The 21132-nt window shown below is 39.9% G+C and overlaps 1 protein-coding gene across 2 annotated transcripts in view; it reads right to left on the bottom strand.

Annotated features, from left to right (window-relative positions):
- Positions 1-21132, bottom strand: part of MEGF11 (multiple EGF like domains 11) — a 231647-nt gene that overhangs the window by 17066 nt on the left and 193449 nt on the right. For both annotated transcript variants that reach the window (XM_039361924.1, XM_039361926.1), the window contains exons 15-17: positions 12889-13035; positions 8988-9122; positions 3252-3380 (exon numbers count right to left, since the gene is read on the bottom strand). In XM_039361924.1, the coding sequence (XP_039217858.1) occupies positions 3252-3380; positions 8988-9122; positions 12889-13035 (411 nt within the window). The remainder of the gene's footprint in view (positions 1-3251; positions 3381-8987; positions 9123-12888; positions 13036-21132) is intronic.

The raw sequence follows: 21132 nt of genomic DNA, 5'->3' as shown, positions 1-21132 counted from the left end.
TCCATCCTTGAAACTGAAAAATGTCTAGAATATAGAATAATAGGGTTGGAAGGGATCTTGGAGGTCTTCTAGACCAGCCCCTGCTCAAGCAGGAGACCGTAGACCTTTTCAGACAAGTAGTTGTCCAGCCTCTTCTTGAAAACCTCCAGTGATGGAGCAACTACAGTTTCTGGAATCAAGCTGTTCCATAGATTGTTTTAGTTGTCAGGAAATTTCTACTTAATTCTAGGTTGGATCTCTCTTTAATGATCTTCCACCCATTGCTTTTTTGACCTGCCCTCTGGTGCTCTGGAAAATAGGTTGACCCCCTCCTCTTTGTGGCAGCCCCTCAAATAATGGAACACTGCTATCATGTCACCCTTAGTTCTTTTCACTAGACAAGACACACCCAATTCCTGCAAGTGTTCATCGTATGGTTTAGCCTCCAGTCTCCTAATCGTCTTTGTTGCTCTTCTCTGCACACTTTCTATGGTCTCAGCATTTTTTCTGTGTCTGGAACTGGACACTTTTAACTATTTTAACTATTTTCATCAAACTGCTACAGTTCACAGCTTCTTCCACAGGGATAAATACACTCTATACATGCGCTAAAATCTCTCCCATCAGGATGGCAGGGAAAGGGATACAAAAGGATCTTGCTCAACCTGCTGTCAATTCTACAATGAACTTGGCTGCAGCCATCTTGCTCATTCTAGGTTGCTACAAAGATGGGAAGGGGTGTGGAGGAATTCTGCTATCTAAACAATTCAATGTCCCGTGGGAACCAAGGTCATTTCTGCCGCTTGGATTGGGAGGGGGAGCAGTTGGATAGAAAGCCCGCCAAACTATTATATTGGGAAACGTAGCTGATTGCATAGCACTGAGGTGGGAAGTTTAACTTTGTAATAGTGTTTCTCTTTTCAGGGAGTTTTAGACTTGGTTTCACTTTTGACCATGCCAATATTTTGTAACCAATAAACATATCCTTTGAGGAAATCTCTAGCCTCGGATTTGTTTGGTCTCCTCTATCGGAACCTGGACAACTGCGTTTTAATGCGCATTCACCCACTTCATCCTTTTCCAGATCAATATCAGAAGCAAAACAGCAGTGTACTTAAATATCAGCCCCGCTTCACATTTGACAGTTCTCCAGGTGAGAAAACATATCCAAAAATATAAACAGGGGAATGGGAGGACATAAAAAGGGCTTTGGAATAATCTGGGTGTGAAAGTGTGTGTATTAGGCCGTATTTTGTTAACAAAATATAGTTGTAAGAAAAGTGTGCTCAGCTATGTGTAAAAAATGATGCAGAAATTGGAAGAAGTAGATTTTGAAATTGAGAGACTAAGAACAGAATGAAAGTGAAATTTATTGGCTGTTTTGAAATTACCGCAACAGTTTTAGGGCAAGAAAATTCTGTTCTGGAACTACATCAAGCATTAAGCAGGTTCACACATTACTTTAAGCTGCCTAGACCCTGCTAAGATTGAGCAGATGGATAAAGTGCACAGATAAACACATATGATGGCTTGTTTAACCAATCATCTCGGCTTCCTGTGACCCAGACATTCTAGCATTTCACAATCCCTTTTTACAAAAAAATGAAATGTTGCCACTGGCCCCATTTAGCACAAATGCAGAAGAATTTCTCAGGCTTTTTCAAAGTAACCACCCACGAAATTGATAGCCTGCCTAATTTTTATTTTGACTGACAGCCATATTGAACTCACAGAAGACCTACAATAAAAGCAAAATTGCAGCTGTCTGTTTTTATCCAATCCCTACTGTATCACTGGAGGTTTAATGTATTTTGCAACAAATGCTATTTAATATCCCTTGCTGCACACTGAATATGGAAACACCGTTCTGGGGACACGCTGGTCTTCCCTGCAATGCCCCATCTCAGGTGAAGACGTCGTTCAGAAAAAGCTACTTTTAGGACCGCAGATGTCAATCTCCTGTCTAGGCAATTTCAAAGAAATAACTATCTGCCTCTCCTAGACTTTAACAAGTAAATTACATGTAAGAGGAATGGTAAAAGAATTTCCCTTCTGTCTGTAGCTACATGTATCTCACTGCACAGAATTGTCAGTTAATTATTTCTTCAAGAAATTTTTGAAAAGAATGGGTTTTCCTTTAAAACAATAAAAAAAACCAACCTTGGTCTTTTGGGTGGATTAAGGTGGGGTATTAAGTGGAAAATCTCTTATGGGTCAGAGATTCATGTAGAACTCTTGGCCAACTTTAAAATTTTGTAAAATAGATACATTTGCTTTGCTGAATTGTGTAGAGTGGAGTGTGTTTGTTTGAAAGATTGGTTTTCTCTCCAAAAAACGTGGCCAAGTCATTGTTTTCCCCCCAGCAGCTCATACTGGAAATTAAAGCAGAAATCCTGTCCCTGTCCTGCTCTTAATGCAGCATTTCTATGGCTGAGATTCATGCCCAGATTTCTCTATGATGTTTATTCAGAAATAGTTCTCCAACTAAAATCCTTTCCAACCTTAATTAAAGGCTTCCTGCCTTTAGGTCATGCCCTTCTGTTGCTTCCTGTTGAGCACAGCTGGGAAATTAACAATGAACTGCTAGTTAATTATTTTTTCCATGGCCCCCTTAACTGTCCCTTATTTCTGTTCCTGGCATGGTAGGAAAGTTGTATTAAAGGGACCTACCCTCCCCGCTTTTTATGGGTTCCATATTTATGAAGTGAAATAATATCCTATACAGGGGGGTTATTAGAAGAATTTTGTAATTAAATACCTCCCTTTACAAAGAAAGTAGCAATTAGGAGAAACTCTTTGGGGGCAATTAATAGACTATTCACAAGTAATTCTAGCAATGATGTCCCTCAAGAATCAATAAACTGGGGCTGAGTGTCCCGACAGGAAGCTTTTCATTAAACAAATTGTGCATTTCCAATAAGCTATATGAACGAAGGGCAACTTTTATAGAGAAGATTCAGACAGGAACCAGATGGCATCAATAAACATTACCTCAGGTTCAGAAGAAGATGGTTGCACTCACTCATCCCCCTTCCACTTCGAGAACTCCTTTAACCTAACATTCCAGAAAGTGAACCTAAATAAGTGATTTATCCTACACAAATACTGTCATGGTTCCGATAGATGAATCCCATTCAAGAACTTCAAGGCAAGAATTAATTAAATTAAATTTAAATTAAAACCTGCCTATTTACCCCTAAATATATGTCTGTAACCTTAAAAGAAAATCACTGCAATGGTATACAAACTAAAAAGAGGTGTATTTCTCTTACTTTGTGAGCAATCTTTGCCAATCCATCCTGGGAAACACTGGCAAGAGCCATCAGTGGGATTGCAGGTCCCATTGTTTGTACACAAACACAACTCAGCACAGTCTTTTCCATATCTTCCACTTGGACACACTGTGGAAACAAAAAAAGATATCAAGGTTGCGTTGTGTTGAATCTCCTCTTGAAGCTCACCATGTTGCCTACTGTTGAAGAAGTGGCTCTCCAAGGAGTTGTATGTTGAGCTTTGGTTGAGCTTCTACCAGTTCCTGGTTTTATACAATGGGTAAAGGAAAAGAAGCTGAAATTTAATCCAGACAAGATTTCATTTGGACATTCTTTATAAAGGACTGTATCTTTGTTGAATGGGGTTGTTTTGCCCATAAGGAACCAAATTCATAGACCGTAGAAATTCATGAACTCCACTCTGTAGAAGTACAGATGGACAGTCCACCAGCTCTCACCAGCTTACACTGTTACACCAGCTGTGATCCTGTCTAAAATTAGATTTACCTTTTTTTTAACTTAGTGAATTCCACTTGTACTGTTGCCATGCACTCTAACTACAGCTGCCTCTGGAAGATGTTCAAGAAAGGGCTCACCAAATGTTGGCAGGATAAAACCACTGGAACACATGTTACTAATTCTGTATCAGTTTTATTAGCTAGGTATGTCTAGCCCAGGGATCTTCAAACTTGGCCCTTTTATGACTTGTGGACTTCAACTCCCAGAATTCCTCAGCCAGGCACGCTGGTCTATCAAAGAGAAAGATAGGGGAGACATAATTGTCTTCCAGCACTTAGGTTTTCACAGAGAAGACGGGTTCATCTTATTCTCCAAAACACCAGAAGAAGGTAGGACAAGAAGCAATGGATGGAAACTAATCAAGGAGAGAAGCAACCTAGAACCAAGGAAAAATTTCCTGACAGTGAGGACAATTAATTAATGCAACAGATTGCCTCCTGGAGTTGTTGGTTCTCCATCACTGGAGGTTTTCAAGAAGAGATTGTATAGCCATTTGACTGGGATGGTATAATGCCTCCTGCCTTGAGCAGGGGGTTAGACTAGAAGACCTTCGAAATCCCTTGCAGCCCTGTGCTTCTATGCTTTCTACGTTGGATTCATAGTGTTAGCTTGGGTTAAAAAAAAAGACCCTTGGATATTATAGGACTTCCTATTTGAAGGCCCACTCATGTGTACCCATGTGTCAGGACTCAGCAGGTCCTTTTCATGGACTGGTCTATAAGATTGATTTGTCTTTGCAAAAAGGACCCAGAGCTTTTTCACAGATAGTCTCCACATTGCACGCTCCATAGTAATGAGTTATGTATGGCTTCAACTTTTGCCTGTGTTTAAACTAATATTACTTATTTCATGATGCTTTTTCTTGTAGTTGGTCTTTTCATCTCTGCAGTATTAACATTAAAGAGTAATTTAATGGCTTAGTGCTTTTATTTATTACGTGTGCTCTTTTATCTCTCTGTTTCTAACTATAATTTACAACGTTCCATGATTGGTCAAAGTGCAGCTTTGTGATATATCAGACATTTCAGCAAAGCAAGATTCTGTCTGGATGCAAAACCACTTCATCAAAATATTATGCAAAACCCTACTGTCTCGGGAAATGAGTTCCGTATCATGGTAAACTTCTATCTAATAAATCTTCATTCTCCAAGATGCTGTAAAGCTGAAGAAGACGCCTTCAAAAAAAGTTCACACAAACCATTAAACTCCACCAAATTTGTGAATCAAGCACGTCCATAATTGATGGATCTAAGAATTTTGAGAGAAGGACAAAAATATTCTGTTTACGTAGGAATGGGCAGATACAACTACAATGCTAATTTGTTATTAAAGTTCTGAAAAAGGACTGTGTTCCTCAGTTATTAATATTTCAGATGTGTTCCTGCAACGATCATGATTTATGACTCAAATTCCTTACATGCCTATTAAAAAATACTTGGAAATATATTATTCCTAGCTAAAGTGGCCCTTTTACTACCTATCACAGATCAGACATGCATAATCTGAGGGCCACAGTTAGCTCCTGAAAGCTTTAGATGTGGCTTCCAGAGCTCCAAAATTTAGTACCAGGTTGTAATTTGACAAAAGATGGAAAATATTACATTTTCTGGAGAGTCATCCTAGTCAGTGTATTTCACTTTCACTGGATTTAAATGCAAATGTGGACTCTCCTTCGCCAGATGTGTTCAAACAGGCTGGATGACTTATCTGTTCAGGACTGCACTGGGGAGAGGGTTGATTTAGATAATCCTCCCTTCCAACCCTTACAGAATTACAGAATAACAGAGTTGGAAGAGACCATGGAGGTCCTCTAGTCCAACCCCTTGCTCAAGCAGGAGACCTTACACCATTCTGGACAAATGGCTTTCTAGTCTTGAAAATCTCCAGTGATGGAGCACCCACAACTTCCAGAAGCATGCTATTCCAGTAATTAATTGTTCTCATAGTCAGGAAATTTCTCCTAAGTTCTAGGCTGGATCTCTGTTTGATAATCTTCCATCCTTCGCTAGAAGAATGATCAAAGAGGGAGGCAGTTTGGTAAACATGGAAGCCAATTTACATTTGCAACAAACCAAGCTGAAGAAATGCTATTAAAACAGATGGTGAGAGAAACACACCATCTTAATTTCAACTTGCGGGGGGGGGAGTGCTTTATGTTAATCCCAAATAAAATATTGAACTGCCTCCTCCTCCTCCTCCTCCATCTCTTTCTTGCCTCATATTTTTTCTTCAGAAAAATATGTATCATTTTGTATGCTTGCCTATTATGATAAATTGCAACACCAATTGTCTTTAATTAGAACATGAATATTTGATGGAAATCCTGCTGGCTGGATCAACATTTCAAAGGGAAAGTAGGGATGCTCAACAGATTGAAATCAAGAAAAGAGAATTTGACTTAATGAGATAATTAGCCCCGCTCCAGACTTTGAAAAATAAGCTAGATTCTTCTAAGAAATCAGACATCATTTCCTGAAAAGAGAAAATTAAATGTTTGGTCTCCTACTAAATGTTCCATATCATGCTGATGTCAGTTGCAAGGAGAAGAGAAAATGGATGCCTGCATTTGGTCTGGCCATAATTATTTGATCTAAGTGTGATTTGTATGGAGGACATGATAACAGTGTTCCAATCTCTCAGGGGCTGCCCCAAAGAAGGGGGAGTCAAGCTATTCTCCAAAGCACCTGCAGGCAGGACAGGAAGCAACGGATGTAAACTAACCAAGGAGAGAAGCAACCTAGAACTAAGGAGAAACTTCCTGACAGTGAGAACAATCAACCAGTGGAACGGCTTGCCTTCAGAAGCGGTGGGTGCTCCATCATTGGAGGCTTTTAAGAAGAGACTGGACGGCCACTTGTCTGAAACGGGATAGGGCAGAGGGTCTGCTGCTTGTGCAAGGGGGCTGAACTAGAAGACCCTTCCAACTCTGCTTTCTCTCATTCTGACCTCATCAGGTATGCCATTAAACAAAACGCTGATTCAGGTGTCATGCTAAGTCAGGAGTGGATAACAGCCATTTTAACGCAAGGATTTATATTTTTAATTTGATTTAATTTTAATTTATTTATAATTATTTTGGCTGGCAAAGGACACCATAGTGCGAGGAAGACAAATTCATGTTGCAGGAGGGGCAGAGAAATACAGAAAGGCCTCAAGTTAAAACTGTAATGGCACCTGCCCATCTTTGGTAGATCTCATGATGGTCCTAAAACCAACCCAAGATGATCCTGGCTGAGGAATTCTGGGAGTTGAAGTCCATAAGCCATAAAAGGGCCAAGTTTGAAGACCCCCTGCATTAGACCAAACTGATCATAATTTGTTATGAGTACAAACCGCCTCTCCTTGCACACTCTTGTTCCTTCTCTGACCCAACCACAAGCCTGTACACTTGCTTCTTTGCATTTGACTAAGTCTGGCTCTGTTTTTCAAAGTATGCGTAAACGGAATTAAACTTTCTGTTAAGAAGCCAACTTCAAATCATACTTGCAAAGCCAAAAAGTGCAAGGCCATTCCACCCAATAAGCAGTAGATAATCTGAAATGGCCATTTGTATTCACCCCGCAGAAGGCCAGGGAACAGCAGGAGCAAACCTAATCTCCCGACTTACTCTCACGGTGCTAAATCAAGGCTGAGCTTTATGTCCAAACATAGCTACAGTTCTCAGATGAACCTGGCGTAGAAAATGCTCAAGGACAACAAGCCATAAATCATGGCCACAACTCCCGAAACCTGGAGAACGATGTTTTTTTCATATGCTGGAATGCTGGTAACCGAAGAATTATTATATAAATCTACCACTGATTTATGGCTATGGATTATTATTTGTCAACATTTTAATTAGTCTGCTTTCTACAGAAGGGCAAAGTAGAGGACACCAAAGTGATTTGGTTATATTTTCTGAAACTCTTTTGTTTATGATATACCTTCCCCACATATTTTTTCCTCCTTTTCCTCCCATTTTAATTTCATGTCCTACGCAGATTGTTTACAGTGTTAATTGCTAGTTTAGACAATATGGTTTGTCAATATTTATATAATAACAAAAGATGAGTGTGTGGTGTTGGGTTTTGTTTTGGGTTTGTCTTCGTCGTTACGTGATTTTTATTTGTTTCTTTAATAAAACACACAAACAACATTCAGAATACTGGAACACCCTGCCGTGCTCTTGGAAAGAGCTGTAAAACAACCACTGGGTGTTGGGTTTTTTTTTCAAATCTAAAAAAATTAACAGTTGGGTTCAGCAATTTGCTAAGCATGCTTGGTAGAAACGGTGGATACAGGGTTTGCAAAAAGGTCTAGCAGAGCTGGGAAAAACAGAGAGGAGGCCAACAAAATGATGGAGGGGCTCACATTTCTAGCTTGGGAAAGGCGTAGAACAGGCAGGTCCAACCTGTGGCCCACAGACTGCATTCAGCCCCAGAAGATAATAAATATAAGAAAATATACATTAACTATGTTATATCTGTTAATGGGGCCAAGATAAAGAACATAGAGTAAGAGGGCTGGCAAAGACCTTGGAAGCTCAAGCAGGAAACCTTATACTATTCTGCCCTCAGGTGCTTTGGAGAAGAGGTTGATCCCATCTTCTCTGTGGCAGCCCCTCAAATACTGGAAGACAGTTATCATGGCCCCCCTAGTCCTTCTCTTTATTAGACTGGACATGCAAACATTCCTTATACATTTCAGCCTCCTTTGTTGCTCTTCTCTGCACTCTTTCTAAAGTTTCAACATCATTTTCGTATGGTGGTGAATTAGAAACTCAAAGATGACATTGGATTTTTTTTTTTTTAAAAAAAAACCTGCTTCCAGTTGGCGTTAGAGCATTATACGGGGTGCAATCAATTACGGGTAGTCCTCGACTTACAACAGTTCATTTAGTGACTGTACAAAGTTACAATAGCGCTGAAAAAAATGACCATTTTTCACCCTTACGACCTTTGCAGCATCCTCCACGGTCACGTGATGAAAATTCGGACGCTTGGCAACTGACTCCTATTTATGACGGTCTGCAGTGTCCCGGGGTCACGTGATCCCCTTTTGCAATCTTCTGACAAGCAAAGTCCATGGGGAAGCCAGATCCACTTAGCAAATGTGTCACTAACATAACAAGGGCAGCGATTAACAACCAAAAAAAAAAAAGAATTGGACTCAATTCTAGCAGTAAGTCGTGGACTACCTGTATGTACAGACTTATGGAATCCGCAAATAGCACCTTACCTTGGTTGCAGAGGGGGCCAAAAAACCCTGGTAGGCAATCACATTGGCCCGTGACATGATGGCAGGGGAGTGTGCTGTGAAGGCATTGAGGACAAATCTGGTTGCAGTGAAGCCCGTAGAAACCAGGGGGACAAACTAAGAGAGATCACAAAAGCAGAACAAGGAATAAACAAAACTGTAGAAGAAGCTTAAAAATAAGAACATACAATCTCCATCAATTACAATACACCGTGGAGGACTTTTACAATTGATGGGCTATTAGAAAGATTGTATAGGAAGTCCTTATTTAGCGACTGCCTCATTTAGTGCCTGTTCAGCTACAACGGTGATGAAAAGTAACTTTATGAGCAATCCTTGCACTGACAACCTTTGCAGGTTTGCAAAGCGAAGGGAAGCCGAAATCAGATGAGAAATACAGTCGGGTTTTATTTAAGCAGCCACTTCACATAACGATTAAGTTTCCAGTTCCAATTGTGGTCGCTAAATGAGGATGTGTGTAAAATATATAGAAATAATCTTTGTTCTTAGAGCTACTTTGGGAGTTTGATTAATCATAGGAACTGAAGAGGGTCTAAGTATGCCCCCACCCTTTGCACACGTATGTGACATTGATGGACATATAAAGCAAGCAGGGCTTCGATTGCCGGGTGACAATCACAATCCTGATGTTTTGGACTCCCCTGTGGATGCTCCTGAACTGAAGATAAACTAGGAAATTGAAAAGAAAACATGAAATAATCATAATACTTGCAACTTGAATATCCAAAATGGTAGTTAACATTGATAGAATATTGGTCTTTTCTTTCTCTGATTGATATTCAATAAAGTATGACACCTAAATAACAGAATATTATGAACCTAAGCATATTGTACAAACATTATTGCACTGAAATAACATTATTATATAAAGGATTGAGCCACTTCTATTTTAACACTTTATGCATAAATTATGTTCTCTTCAAATGTCACTCATTTAATCATGATTCTCTATATTCTCTTCTGATTTATTAGCCTTGTTATATTTTTAGCTGTACTTTAGCACATACTTCTCCTGGTGATGTTTTACCAGCACAGATACTCCTCGAGTTACAACAGTAATTGAGCCTGGGATTGCCGCCGCTAAGTGATGTAGCGGTAAAGCACATCACTGTGGTGCTTGGAGACAACAATCTGGCAGTCCTGGTTCCCGTTGTTAACCACAGGACCACACAGGTAGATAAATGGAAAGAAGTGGGAGTCTCAGAGAAGGGTGCCCGGGGTGGAGGGAGATGCTCTGGGAGAGCCAGCACAGCAGCTTGTGAATGGGAGAAGCATGGAAGGAGTTCTTGGGCACGGCTAGTCTAGTGAAGAGAAGGACAGGGGGAGACAGGATAGCAGTGTTCCAATATTTGAGGGGGGTCTCACAGAGAGGAGAGGGTCAACCTATTTTCCAAAGCACCTGAAGGCCAGGCAAGGAATAACGGATGGAAACTGATCAAGGAGAGATTCAACCTAGAAATAAGGAGAAATTTTCTGACAGTGAGAACAATCAACCAATGGAACAGAAGTTGCCTTCAGAAGTAGTTGGAGCTTCATCAATGGAAGCTTTCAAGAAGAGACTGGAATGGTGCATGGTCTCCTGCTTGGGCAGGGGGTTGGACTAGATGACCTACAAGATCCCCTCCAACTCTCAGAACAGAATAGAATGAAATTATGAAAGAATGGAATGGAATAGAATAGCACAGCATAGCAGGATAGGATAGGATAGGATAGGATAGGATAAGATAGGATAGGACAGGACAGGACAGGACAGGACAAGACGGAATGGAATGGAACAGAACAGAACAGATTAGATAACAGAATAGAATAGAATAGAATAGAATAGAATAGAATAGAATAGAATAGAATAGAATAGAATAGAATAGAATGGAATAGAATGGAATAGAATGGAATGGAATGGAATAAGTCATCTTTAAGTTGGAACACCCTTGTCTAGTCAAATTAAGCACTACTTTTTTTCCTCTTTCTAGAGTTCCTGGAGTTACATTTGGAACCCTCGGGACTTCATTGTGGTAAAAATAATTCCCCCCCCCCTTGCTTCCCTGATACATAGAAGCACTGCTAGCCGCAGGAAGCAAGGACCTGTAATGGAAGCTCTGCAAGGTCATTAACGGAGCCGGGGGACCGAGGTCAAGACAGTAGCAGCTTTAAATAGGAAAAGAACAGCAGCCAATTATTTTGGAATGGAGAGCAGCTGCCTTGTGGCAAGAACAGCTTGAGGAGCAGAAGAGGACTTCTGCTCAACAGAGAGACTTATTTGTAATGATGAAGATCCTGGCGTGGGAAAGAGACCTCCGGGACATGATTATTAAACTCCGAACAGGTCTCCCAGCCACTTTGGGTGATTTCCACTAGTAGGGAGGTCTATTATCAAATTATTCGTAAGGATTAGAAGGTTCTTTTCACAGATTCTGCCTGTAGTGAGGGATTGGTGAGGAAATAATGATTAAGCCAATTATTTTTAGTCGTACTAACCCTTTACAAGTTATACACTGCTCCATTTCTGCAGACTCTGAGCAGCTTACCTTATAAATATCAGAAGATGATACATTAAAGTCAGTTACAGATAGTCCTCAACTTATGACCATTTGAAACACCCACTGAGTGACCTGCTTTTGCTTTGGGGTTCTCAGGCATGTGTCCCCGTCTTTCTTTTCCCTCCAGTGCTGTCTTGCGCAACAAACAGGGATGAGAAATAGCAATAGCACTTAGACTTATATACCGCTTCACAGTGCTTTACAGTTCTCTCTAAGCGGTTTACAGAGTCAGCAAATTGCCCCCAACAATCCAGGTCCTGAGTTTACCAACCTCGGAAGGATGGAAAGCTGAGTCAACCTTGAGCTGGTCAGGACTGAATTGTTGGCAGTGGGCAGAGTCAGCTTGCAATACTGCATTCTAACCATTGCATTCTAACCATTCTAACCATGATTCTAACCATGATGGTAAGAACAGAATAGAATAGAATAGAATAGAATAGAATAGAATAGAATAGAATAGAATAGAATAGAATAGATAATGGAATGGAATGGAATAGCAATAGCAATAGAATAACAATAGCACTTAGACTTATATACTGTTTCATAGTGCTTTACAGCCCTCTCTAAGCAGTTTACAATGTCAGCATCTTGCCCCCAAACAATAATCTGGGTCCTCATTTTACCAACCTCGGAAGGATGGAAGTCTGGGTCAACCGTGAGCTGGTCAGGATCGAATTGAAGAATTGCAGAAGGGAAGGGTAACCTAACATTAGATCTGAAGTAAACCACCAATTTTGCCCCTATAGCAAAGTTCGCCAAAATGGTTAGTATCCATTATTTTTGTTGCACCTGGCATGGATTTAAAATTTTAATCCAACCAATATCACTCAATATAATCCATGCAAACAAAAACTGTTTGGGATCCTCCATAATTGTTACAAGTGGGAAGGGCTCTTGGGAGCAAAATGTTTTCAGAAACACTGCTGTAGCACAGGGGTCTCCAAACTTGGCAACTTTAAGTCTTGTGGACTTCCCAGAATTCCCCAGCCAGCCATAGGAGGGGAATTCCACAATTCCACATGGGAGCTAAAGTCCACAAGTAGAGTATGGCCAAAACAGTCAAGATACCAGTCACAACAGTCACAATTAACACCCTATTGGACCCTATTTTATACATTGGCTGAAAATTAAAATAAAATACAATAAAAACTGCTAGTATGCTTACTGTCCACACATTAACTCTCCTTTCAGTGCTCTAGTTTTCCTTCCATCACATGCAAAAGTACAATTCGTCAGCAAGTTCGCAAGGGATTCAGGAATAGCAACCTGGATCAAAAGGGGGAATTGCTGGATTGCATTTATAGAGCAAAGCGTGAGATTCTTACTTCTCTGGCACATGGGTCCTCGATAGCCCGGAGCGCACTCGCAGATTCCATCTTCTGGAGAACAGGAACCTCCATTTTCACAGTTGCAGGCAATGGAGCAGTTGGGTCCCCAACGGCCTGGTGAGCACACACTGTCACAATGGATGCCTGGAGACAAGCAAAGATGCGGATCAGCTGTGCAGATGGCATCTCTACATCACTAAAACCCCGCATATTTCACTTGAAACATCCCAACGTTTCTTCAAACATAGGGAGGATCTGGGTGGAGGCATCTTGAATGTAGAATGTCTTGCTGATAGCATTTCTCCTACAGAAAATATATTGCCTTTCCAATATTGCCTGATTGGAAGTGTTCAACCCAGTTTCATCATGAATATAAAAGCTGTAGAACCTGGTTTTACAAGCATACAAGTCACCGGACAAGCCATTTTGAATTCACAACACTTCTCCAATGACATTATGATATGCATGACATTACACACACAAACAGACACACACACAAATGTATACAGGCCTTGTGAATGCTCATGCATTGAACCATAAGACAGACCCGCTGGCTGAATTTGCAGACGATATGATCTATCTTGCCAAGCTTAGCATAGCTTGTTTTACAAATCCAATCTCACTGTTGAAATTTTAGCAGGCTCTCCTACCGTTTCCATGATGTTAATTCTTTTATTTTTAATTTTCTATTGTAAATATTTTACACTGGTATTCGGAGACCTACTTATGGGTGGGCAGCTTACAAACAGATAAATACATTTCCTTAGATAAGTATGCCAGACCTAGGATCCACTTTACTTAACAGGAAGTTTTCCTTCCTCAAGATGATTCCGTCTCTGTGTTCAGAAATAGATAGATAGATGATAGATAGACAGATATTCTGCAAACATGCAAATTCAGGTTCCAAAGGTCTACAACTGGGCATTTTTATGCCACTCAAATCTACCCAGATGCTCTGTCAGCTGCTCTTTATTTAATTAGTGACCTTTAAATAAAGGCCTCTACCCTTTTTATCATAATCTTATGAATTGGAATATTCTCGGAGGATCTCTGCAAATTCACCGTAGCCTGACAAGCAATTATTTGTGGATGTAGGTTTATCAAGAAAACCCTTTGATTATTTGGCTTAAACACGGGGGATTTCCACTGAGAACAATGCAGTCTACCCAGTGTGAAATGGGACAGAGAAAGGGAAGAATTCTGGCTAGTGCAGCTTCAGCACTGTTCCTGCAGAGAAACTGCTTGTTTATTTATGTGCAGTTTTTTTTTTTTTAAAAAAAACCAACAATGGTAAGCCTCATATATAATACAAAAACAGATCAATAAAAGAGAAGCAAATGAAAAGACCACATACAACATAACTAAAATATAGCAAACAAAATCCCACTAGGGCTCATCCACCATCCTGTTGCGAGAGAAAATAGCTGACTTTTCAATTTCTTCAGAACATTATGGAGGAAGGATCTCTGGAGGGATAGTAGTCCTTGACTTACAACAGTTCATTTAGTGACTGTTCAAAGTGACAACGGCACTGAAAAAAGTCACTGATGACAATTTTTCAGTTACAACTGTTGCAGCATCCATACGGTCATGTGATCAAAATTCAGACGCTTGGCAACTGACTCGTATTTAGAACAGCCCACCAGAAGTGTGTGGATGCCACTTCCAGAAGTCCGTTCTAGGCCTCAGAGGCCCAGGCCTGCATCCAATAAGCGAACCGGTTGCTCAGGTATTTAAATCCCACCACTGGGCACATGGCATCATAAAGTAGAGGAGACTCTACTAGGACCCCAAGTGACCAAGTTAAAATCCACCCTCAGTTATGGAGGATGTCTTTGAAGTAGACAATGTCTCTCTCTCTCAGTCCAAGCAATCTCACAATGTTGTTATTGGGAGAGAAAAAATAAAATAAAAGAAGGGATTGCTATGTACTAAGCCTGGGCAACTGGAGGAAGGCAGAATATTAATTAATCAATCAAATTGGTCCCAAAAATAAGTTTAGGGTGGGTCATAGGAACATTGTCTGCTCTATGTCTCTTGGAATGGATGACCTGTTCTCTGGGGGAATGGTGTTGAAGTATAAAGGATCAAGACCATATTTTAAATTGAGGTTCAAGGATTTAATGTACACAAGAATCTGGTCAACTAAAGTTCAATACTAAATGGGTGCCAGATAAGGGTCAACGGAATTCAAGAGGGGTTAGACTTGGACCACGTAACAACTCTAAGCTAATGATTCGCTTAACTTCGCCCCCAGCTCTGCCTGCTCCTCTCCTACTACAGATGGAAGGTTGCTGAAAGTAATTGCATTAACCTGCCTACAAGCTATTTGTATCTTTGAGTTGTTTAATCCTGTGATGGATTGTCCCACATCATCTTCAAGACAGGCTTCTCCAATTAAGCCCAAGCAGAGTTTAAAGGAATGGCTGTCATGTTTCCTCCCCAGTTTTGACAGGAATATTTGGAGGAGAATTCTTTTATTGTGAGATAGGTTATTTATACACGGAGACAATTATGAAACATTATTCCTTATCTTAGTTTTGAGGAGATAGTGACAGTGATCCCTTCTTCTTATTCTTTTTTTTTTTTTAAAAAAAAAGACAGATGCTTTAAAATGCATTCTCTTCTTCCCAACAAAAAAAGGCACCTCTGGCAGAAGACTAATGAGCACAGTCTTCTCAGGACTAAATAAAGACAAAACGATTTCTAATGAAGATATTGTTCTAATGCAACAGCGAGAGAGAAAGAAATGATGGCGGGAAGTCCTTAATTGTACCTAACAGACAAAAGCAAAATCACACCTTTTAACTCTGTTGATATTCAGAAGCACAGAGATGCTACAAATATCTTAAATGGCCCTTTTAGAAGTTTTTCAAATACCTGCTGCTCTTACTGAGATTTAGCGTGTTGAAAGCTGCATTTGACTGCATCTGATTCATAGGGCAATTATATATATACAAAACAATATAGAATAACATAGAATAACAGGATTGGAAGGGACCTTGGAGGTCTTCTAGTCTAACTGATTGCTCAAGCAGGAAACCCTATACCATTTCAGACAAATGGCTGTCCAGTTTTCTTCTTAAAAACCTCCAGTGACGGAACACCCACAATTTCTCAAGGCAAGCCGTTCCACTGATTAATTGTTCTCCCTGTCAGGAAATTCGTCCTTATTTCAAGGTTGGCTCTCTCTTTAATTATCTTCCACCCATTGCTTTTTTACCTGCCCTCAGGGGCTTTGGAGAGTAGGTTCATAATGGCATCTCCTGATATAATTTCCTTATATAATTTGTTATAAACCTTTTTATTTTGTTCAGTGGCTCCCAGCTCTGGATGGCATCCACAGGATAAGAGTATCAGGGAGCATGTGGCCTCCCTTTGCTTTCCTACACGCTTGAGAGGCTGAGAAGTGTGACGTGCAACAATGGGAACATCTATGTGAAGCCACGATTGGGAGATTTTACAGGGAAGGTGCAGTGATAACGGGGGGGGGGGAGAAGAGATCTTTGCCTATCCAATAATTCTCAAGGTTCTTTGAGGAAAGCCCTACTGGTTTTAAGAACATGAGGATTATCTCCTTCTTCCTGAATAACTAATCTAACCATCACTGGATAATACACCATGTTGTACTGTCACTATGGTGACCAAATTCCCTGCCATGGTGGTGAATTAATTTTATGATAAGGTGATGCTCAGAAACAAGGAGATAACGATAGATGGATGTTGATGTTCGCCCTACAAGGCAGGCCAGACTAAGAAAAAAGCACCATAGACACTATTTTTTACCATAACAGTTACAGTAACAGAATCCTGAAAGTCTGATGGGCTTCCCTCTGCCCATGATCTGTGGAGATTCTCCATCATCCAGGTCATGGTTGTCCCAACGGTGGGACAACTGGCCTTCATGTTTTCGCTTGAAGACATTTTGCTTCTCATCTAAGAAGCTTCTTCAGTTCTGAATGAACTGAAAAACTGAAGAAGCTTTTTGGATGAGAAGTGAAACATTTTCAAGGCGGGGGTTAGGGTTAGAGAGCACTAATATGTCTAAGCGCTATTGCCATTGAATAAGGTCTCCTGGCTTGGATGCAGAGTTGGACTAGATGACCTCCAAGGTTCCTTCCAACCCTATGATTCTGGGAAGCTAATGCATGTTTGCTGGAATGCAGCCTTCTTAATTTGGGAAATATTGGGCCACAAAAAAACCCCCAAACTTGATCGTTTAGAGAAGGGCAGAGCACTGTGAAGCAATATATAAGTCTAATTGCTATGGCTACCCCAGAAGTTGGAAGGACCCTGGACCATTGGCAATTCAGGGGAGAAATTTTCAGGGGCAAATGAGGTGGTTGGGGGTGGCATAAATGGCAAGATGGTAGCTACCACCATGCCAAGCCTTAGTCTTTGCCAGCTCAACTGCTTTTGACACTCCTGACAATGTTTTAAATGCTTCTTCACATTTTAATTATTTAGCCTAGTATTTAATCACATTAAACTTCTTGTATAAATTATACTGGATTATTATTATTATTATAGGCATTTTAAAAAATAAGCATAATGTGAAAATCCAAAATGGAAGACCAAATAGCCATAGGAAGAACAGCAGATTATTCTCCTTCAAAAAAAAAAAAAAAAAAAGGGGGGGGGAAGTAAAGTAACTCTATGATGCTGTTTTATTTAAGTGCAATTGAAGGAATATTTCCATTTTTAAAATATGCATTTTTAGTACCAAGTAAAAGATTGAAAAGTTCTCATTCAATTTATTGAGAGAGACTTTGTTTCTGACTTTTTTTTCCAAAGGAAAAGAGAATTTCAGAAAATTCTCCTGAGTATTGCTGCAGTTCTTTAGCTAATAATAAGTTGGCCAAGGCATCTCTCTCTGTGTTTGTGTGTTTGTATGTGTGAATGGCCTTTTTTTCATGTCACAGACCTCTCTGTGGCTTCCTTGAACATTTATTAATCCCAAGGGCAATCGTAAGAGTTTCAGAAAGATGGAAAGCTGCAGCACAAAACAATATTTTCAGCAGAAGTTTGCTCTGCTTTACCAAACTTAAGTTGGGTCAAAAATATTTTGAGAAATTGAAAATTAAGGTTTTGGCAAACCACCTTGGATGAACCCTGGTTCCCCCTCCTAATGCCTGTGATTGAACATCCCCGGGAACATTCAGACAGGTTCCTCCAAGCCAGAAGAACAGAGGGGATGGCCAGAATAAATGAATGCCAGAGGCTTCAATGCATTTCATTATTTCCATCTTCTTGACTGCACTAGGGTCTTGGTAAGGGAGAGTTTCTGCTACTGAAATCAAATCTAATTATTTCTCAGGATTGCAAGACCTGGAGAAATTACAGGAGGTGTCTTCCCTTTCCCTGGTGCACTAGCGAGGAAAGGAACTCTGAGGGGAGAATGAGCGATCAATGTGAGGTTGAAATTATTTCCTGCTCTGAGTTCTCTGTCGGTCTCTTTACCTCTTCCCCTTTTAAAATAACTCACTATTATCTTGAAATAGGAGCCAGGGAAATCGGTGAAAAGTGGCAGGACCAGTGGTGGGATTTAGCCAGTTCGCAGCTCAAATACTTTGGCCACCTAATGACAACAGAGGACTCGCTGGAAAAGAACCTGATATTGGGAAAGACGGAAGGTAAAAGGAGACGGGGAGGGCAGAAGATGAGACGGTTAGATAGAGTCATCGACTCAATGAACGTGAATTTGGGTGGACTCAAGGAGACCGTGGAGGACAAGGGAGCTGGAGTGCTGTGGTCCATGGGGCTGCAGTCAGATTGTCAACTGTCCTCTGCCTGCTGCCAACAACAGAGGGGATGAGTAATTATAAATTTATTTAATAACTTGAATGAAACAGTTTCATTTCTAATATTGATCCTGGTCTTGTCCACACTGGGAAAAGAAACAGGGATGTTAATCTAAGACCAAGTGGGGCCTTCAGACTGGAAAAAGCCAGGCAACTCTTTGAATTGTCAGCTCTGGCCTCCCTCAACCTCACACCCTCCAGATCTGTTGGAAACTTCCTTGCCTCTGTTGTCATTCTGGAGTTGTAGTCTCCACATAGTCAGAGACTATCCAATGATCTACTTCAGCTTCCCAGCCTTTGGGGGCAAGAATCTGGATTTGGAGATTTGTCTGTGCCAGGAATACAATCTGCAATTTATCTCTCTCTTCTCATCAGATTCAAGATGGGTGAGATCTAATCTCAGCTGAGTGTAGAACAGGGTTGTACCTGGGGCTACTAGATTTCAGGATTAAAGAAAGAAATATTAACTTTGGTGAGTTTGAGAGAAGTCTGATGGGGCAACTTGCTAGAAGGTCAAGGCTGAAATTATTTTATAATAATGTCTGCAGGAACTTTGGCGGAAGAGGAAAGATTAAAGTTTTTAAAAGTGAGCTTATTTTTTTGAAAAAAAATTTAAAAACAATAAGCTATGTGATTTTCAGAGATGATCTATAGAAGATTCAGGACTATCAAACTTTTGTGGACTCTCTTTAGAGAAAAAGAAAACTAAATTGAACAAAATCATGAACTGACTCAGCTTATATTCTTCATCAAATACTTCCAGAAATACAATTAATGAGAGAGCTTTTGATAACTTCAGAAATATTGATTACATTTTTTTAAAAAAGGTGGTATCGTTAGGAGCCATCTTTAAAGTTTCCCAAAGACAGCATTTTAAAGCAATATTTAAAATCTTTTTTAACTTACTTGAAATGAAGCCAGTAAAAAAATTAAAGCTAATTTCTAATGGGAGTATGTTATATTTAAAGATTTCGAAGACCCTCGCAAAAGGCAGCATTTCCATTTCAAAAGGAAAAGATATTTCCCTGTTAAAAAAGGTTCAATAGAAAAAGATAAACTTTTGTCACTAAAATTATCCACTAACATCTCTTGCTCATTTCTGCTGTATCCCTTTAAAAAGAAAAAGTCGTGTAAAGATATGGGAATCATTTTAAAAAATAGATTTTAAATCCTTAAACACGCAAAAACCCTGAATATAATTATTAAAAGCATTTAAATGCAAAACCAATGGACAAAACAATGAGAGGATGGTAAATGAGAAATAAGTGGGAACTAGATACAGGTAATCCTTGATGTACAATCATACACTTAGTAATAATAACAATAATAAAGTTGGAAGGGACCTTGGAGGTCATCTAGCTCAACCCCCTGCTCAGGCAGGAAACCCTATACATTGAAATGCATAGCAAGAATCTTGTTTAATGACTTGGCAGATGCAGTTAGAGAGCATTTCACCTTATAAATCCTCATCTCACAAAACGTGAAATGTTATGTACGAGGCTGCTTGTTTACACTTTGATCTTATACAACAGACATGGCTTTTGAATCATCTGATTTTCAAATCTCCAGCCAAGATGCAAATGCTGATTTATACCCTGCACAATATATTTACTTAGTGCTGGGAAAAAGAGATGATCTATGTGTGTTTTGCTTCGGAATGGAAACCCTGGAAGGCAATTTATACATTGACTTAAACCATTTCTCCAACAATTACGCGGGGCATAAACTATCAACATTTCCATATTTCCATTCCAGGAAAATCTGTTTTGGATCCAGGCAGTTATGTATATTGAAAAAAAAAAGATAAATTACACACTCGGTGACGAATTGAGTTTTGCCCTATTTAGTTCTAGGGTTTGAAGTGGGTTTAAGTCACAAATCCTAATGGGATCAAATCTGGGAATTTCATTTTCAGTAGCTTTATGATAGGACGGAGGTTAGCTAGAATGAATTCTGGTTAGGGCCGTCTTCCTCAAGGGACAATAAACAGGTTGGGAAGTGAGGGACACACAGAATGGACTTTGTAATACTTGAAACGTGATTTTTGCAGTACTGCTGCACTGGCTAACCAATATGTTTTTTTTTGTATTTTATATTTGGTTTTTCAGGTGTATTGCTAATCATTTGCCATAAGCCTCAACTTTCAAGAAAAAGCCTCTCTTTCACAAACCAGGACTGGCAGGAGAGCGTCCAATAACAGTTTCGTTTCTAGATGTTCTCAAGCCTCCGTGAACAAAGAAAATAATCAAGATCAAAGTGCTGAGAATATACCTTACCCACAACCATTGTGATGTTTTACTTTGCAAACGTTTCTTTTACTTTTACTCAGAATACAGTGTGCTTTCCTATGGCTATGCTCACGTATTATTGGATGCTGTAATTCTTGTGACGTAACTGAACAGATGACTATTTCTAAACCAATCAACTTTTGCTTTGAAGT

This window comes from Crotalus tigris, unplaced genomic scaffold (genome assembly GCF_016545835.1).
Source record: "Crotalus tigris isolate CLP2741 ecotype Arizona unplaced genomic scaffold, ASM1654583v1 scf7180000019364.2947544272:3078424, whole genome shotgun sequence".
Lineage (NCBI taxonomy): Eukaryota > Metazoa > Chordata > Lepidosauria > Squamata > Viperidae > Crotalus > Crotalus tigris.
The sequence above is the reverse complement of the archived record's forward strand: the minus strand, read 5'-3'. Positions and strand labels throughout refer to the sequence as shown.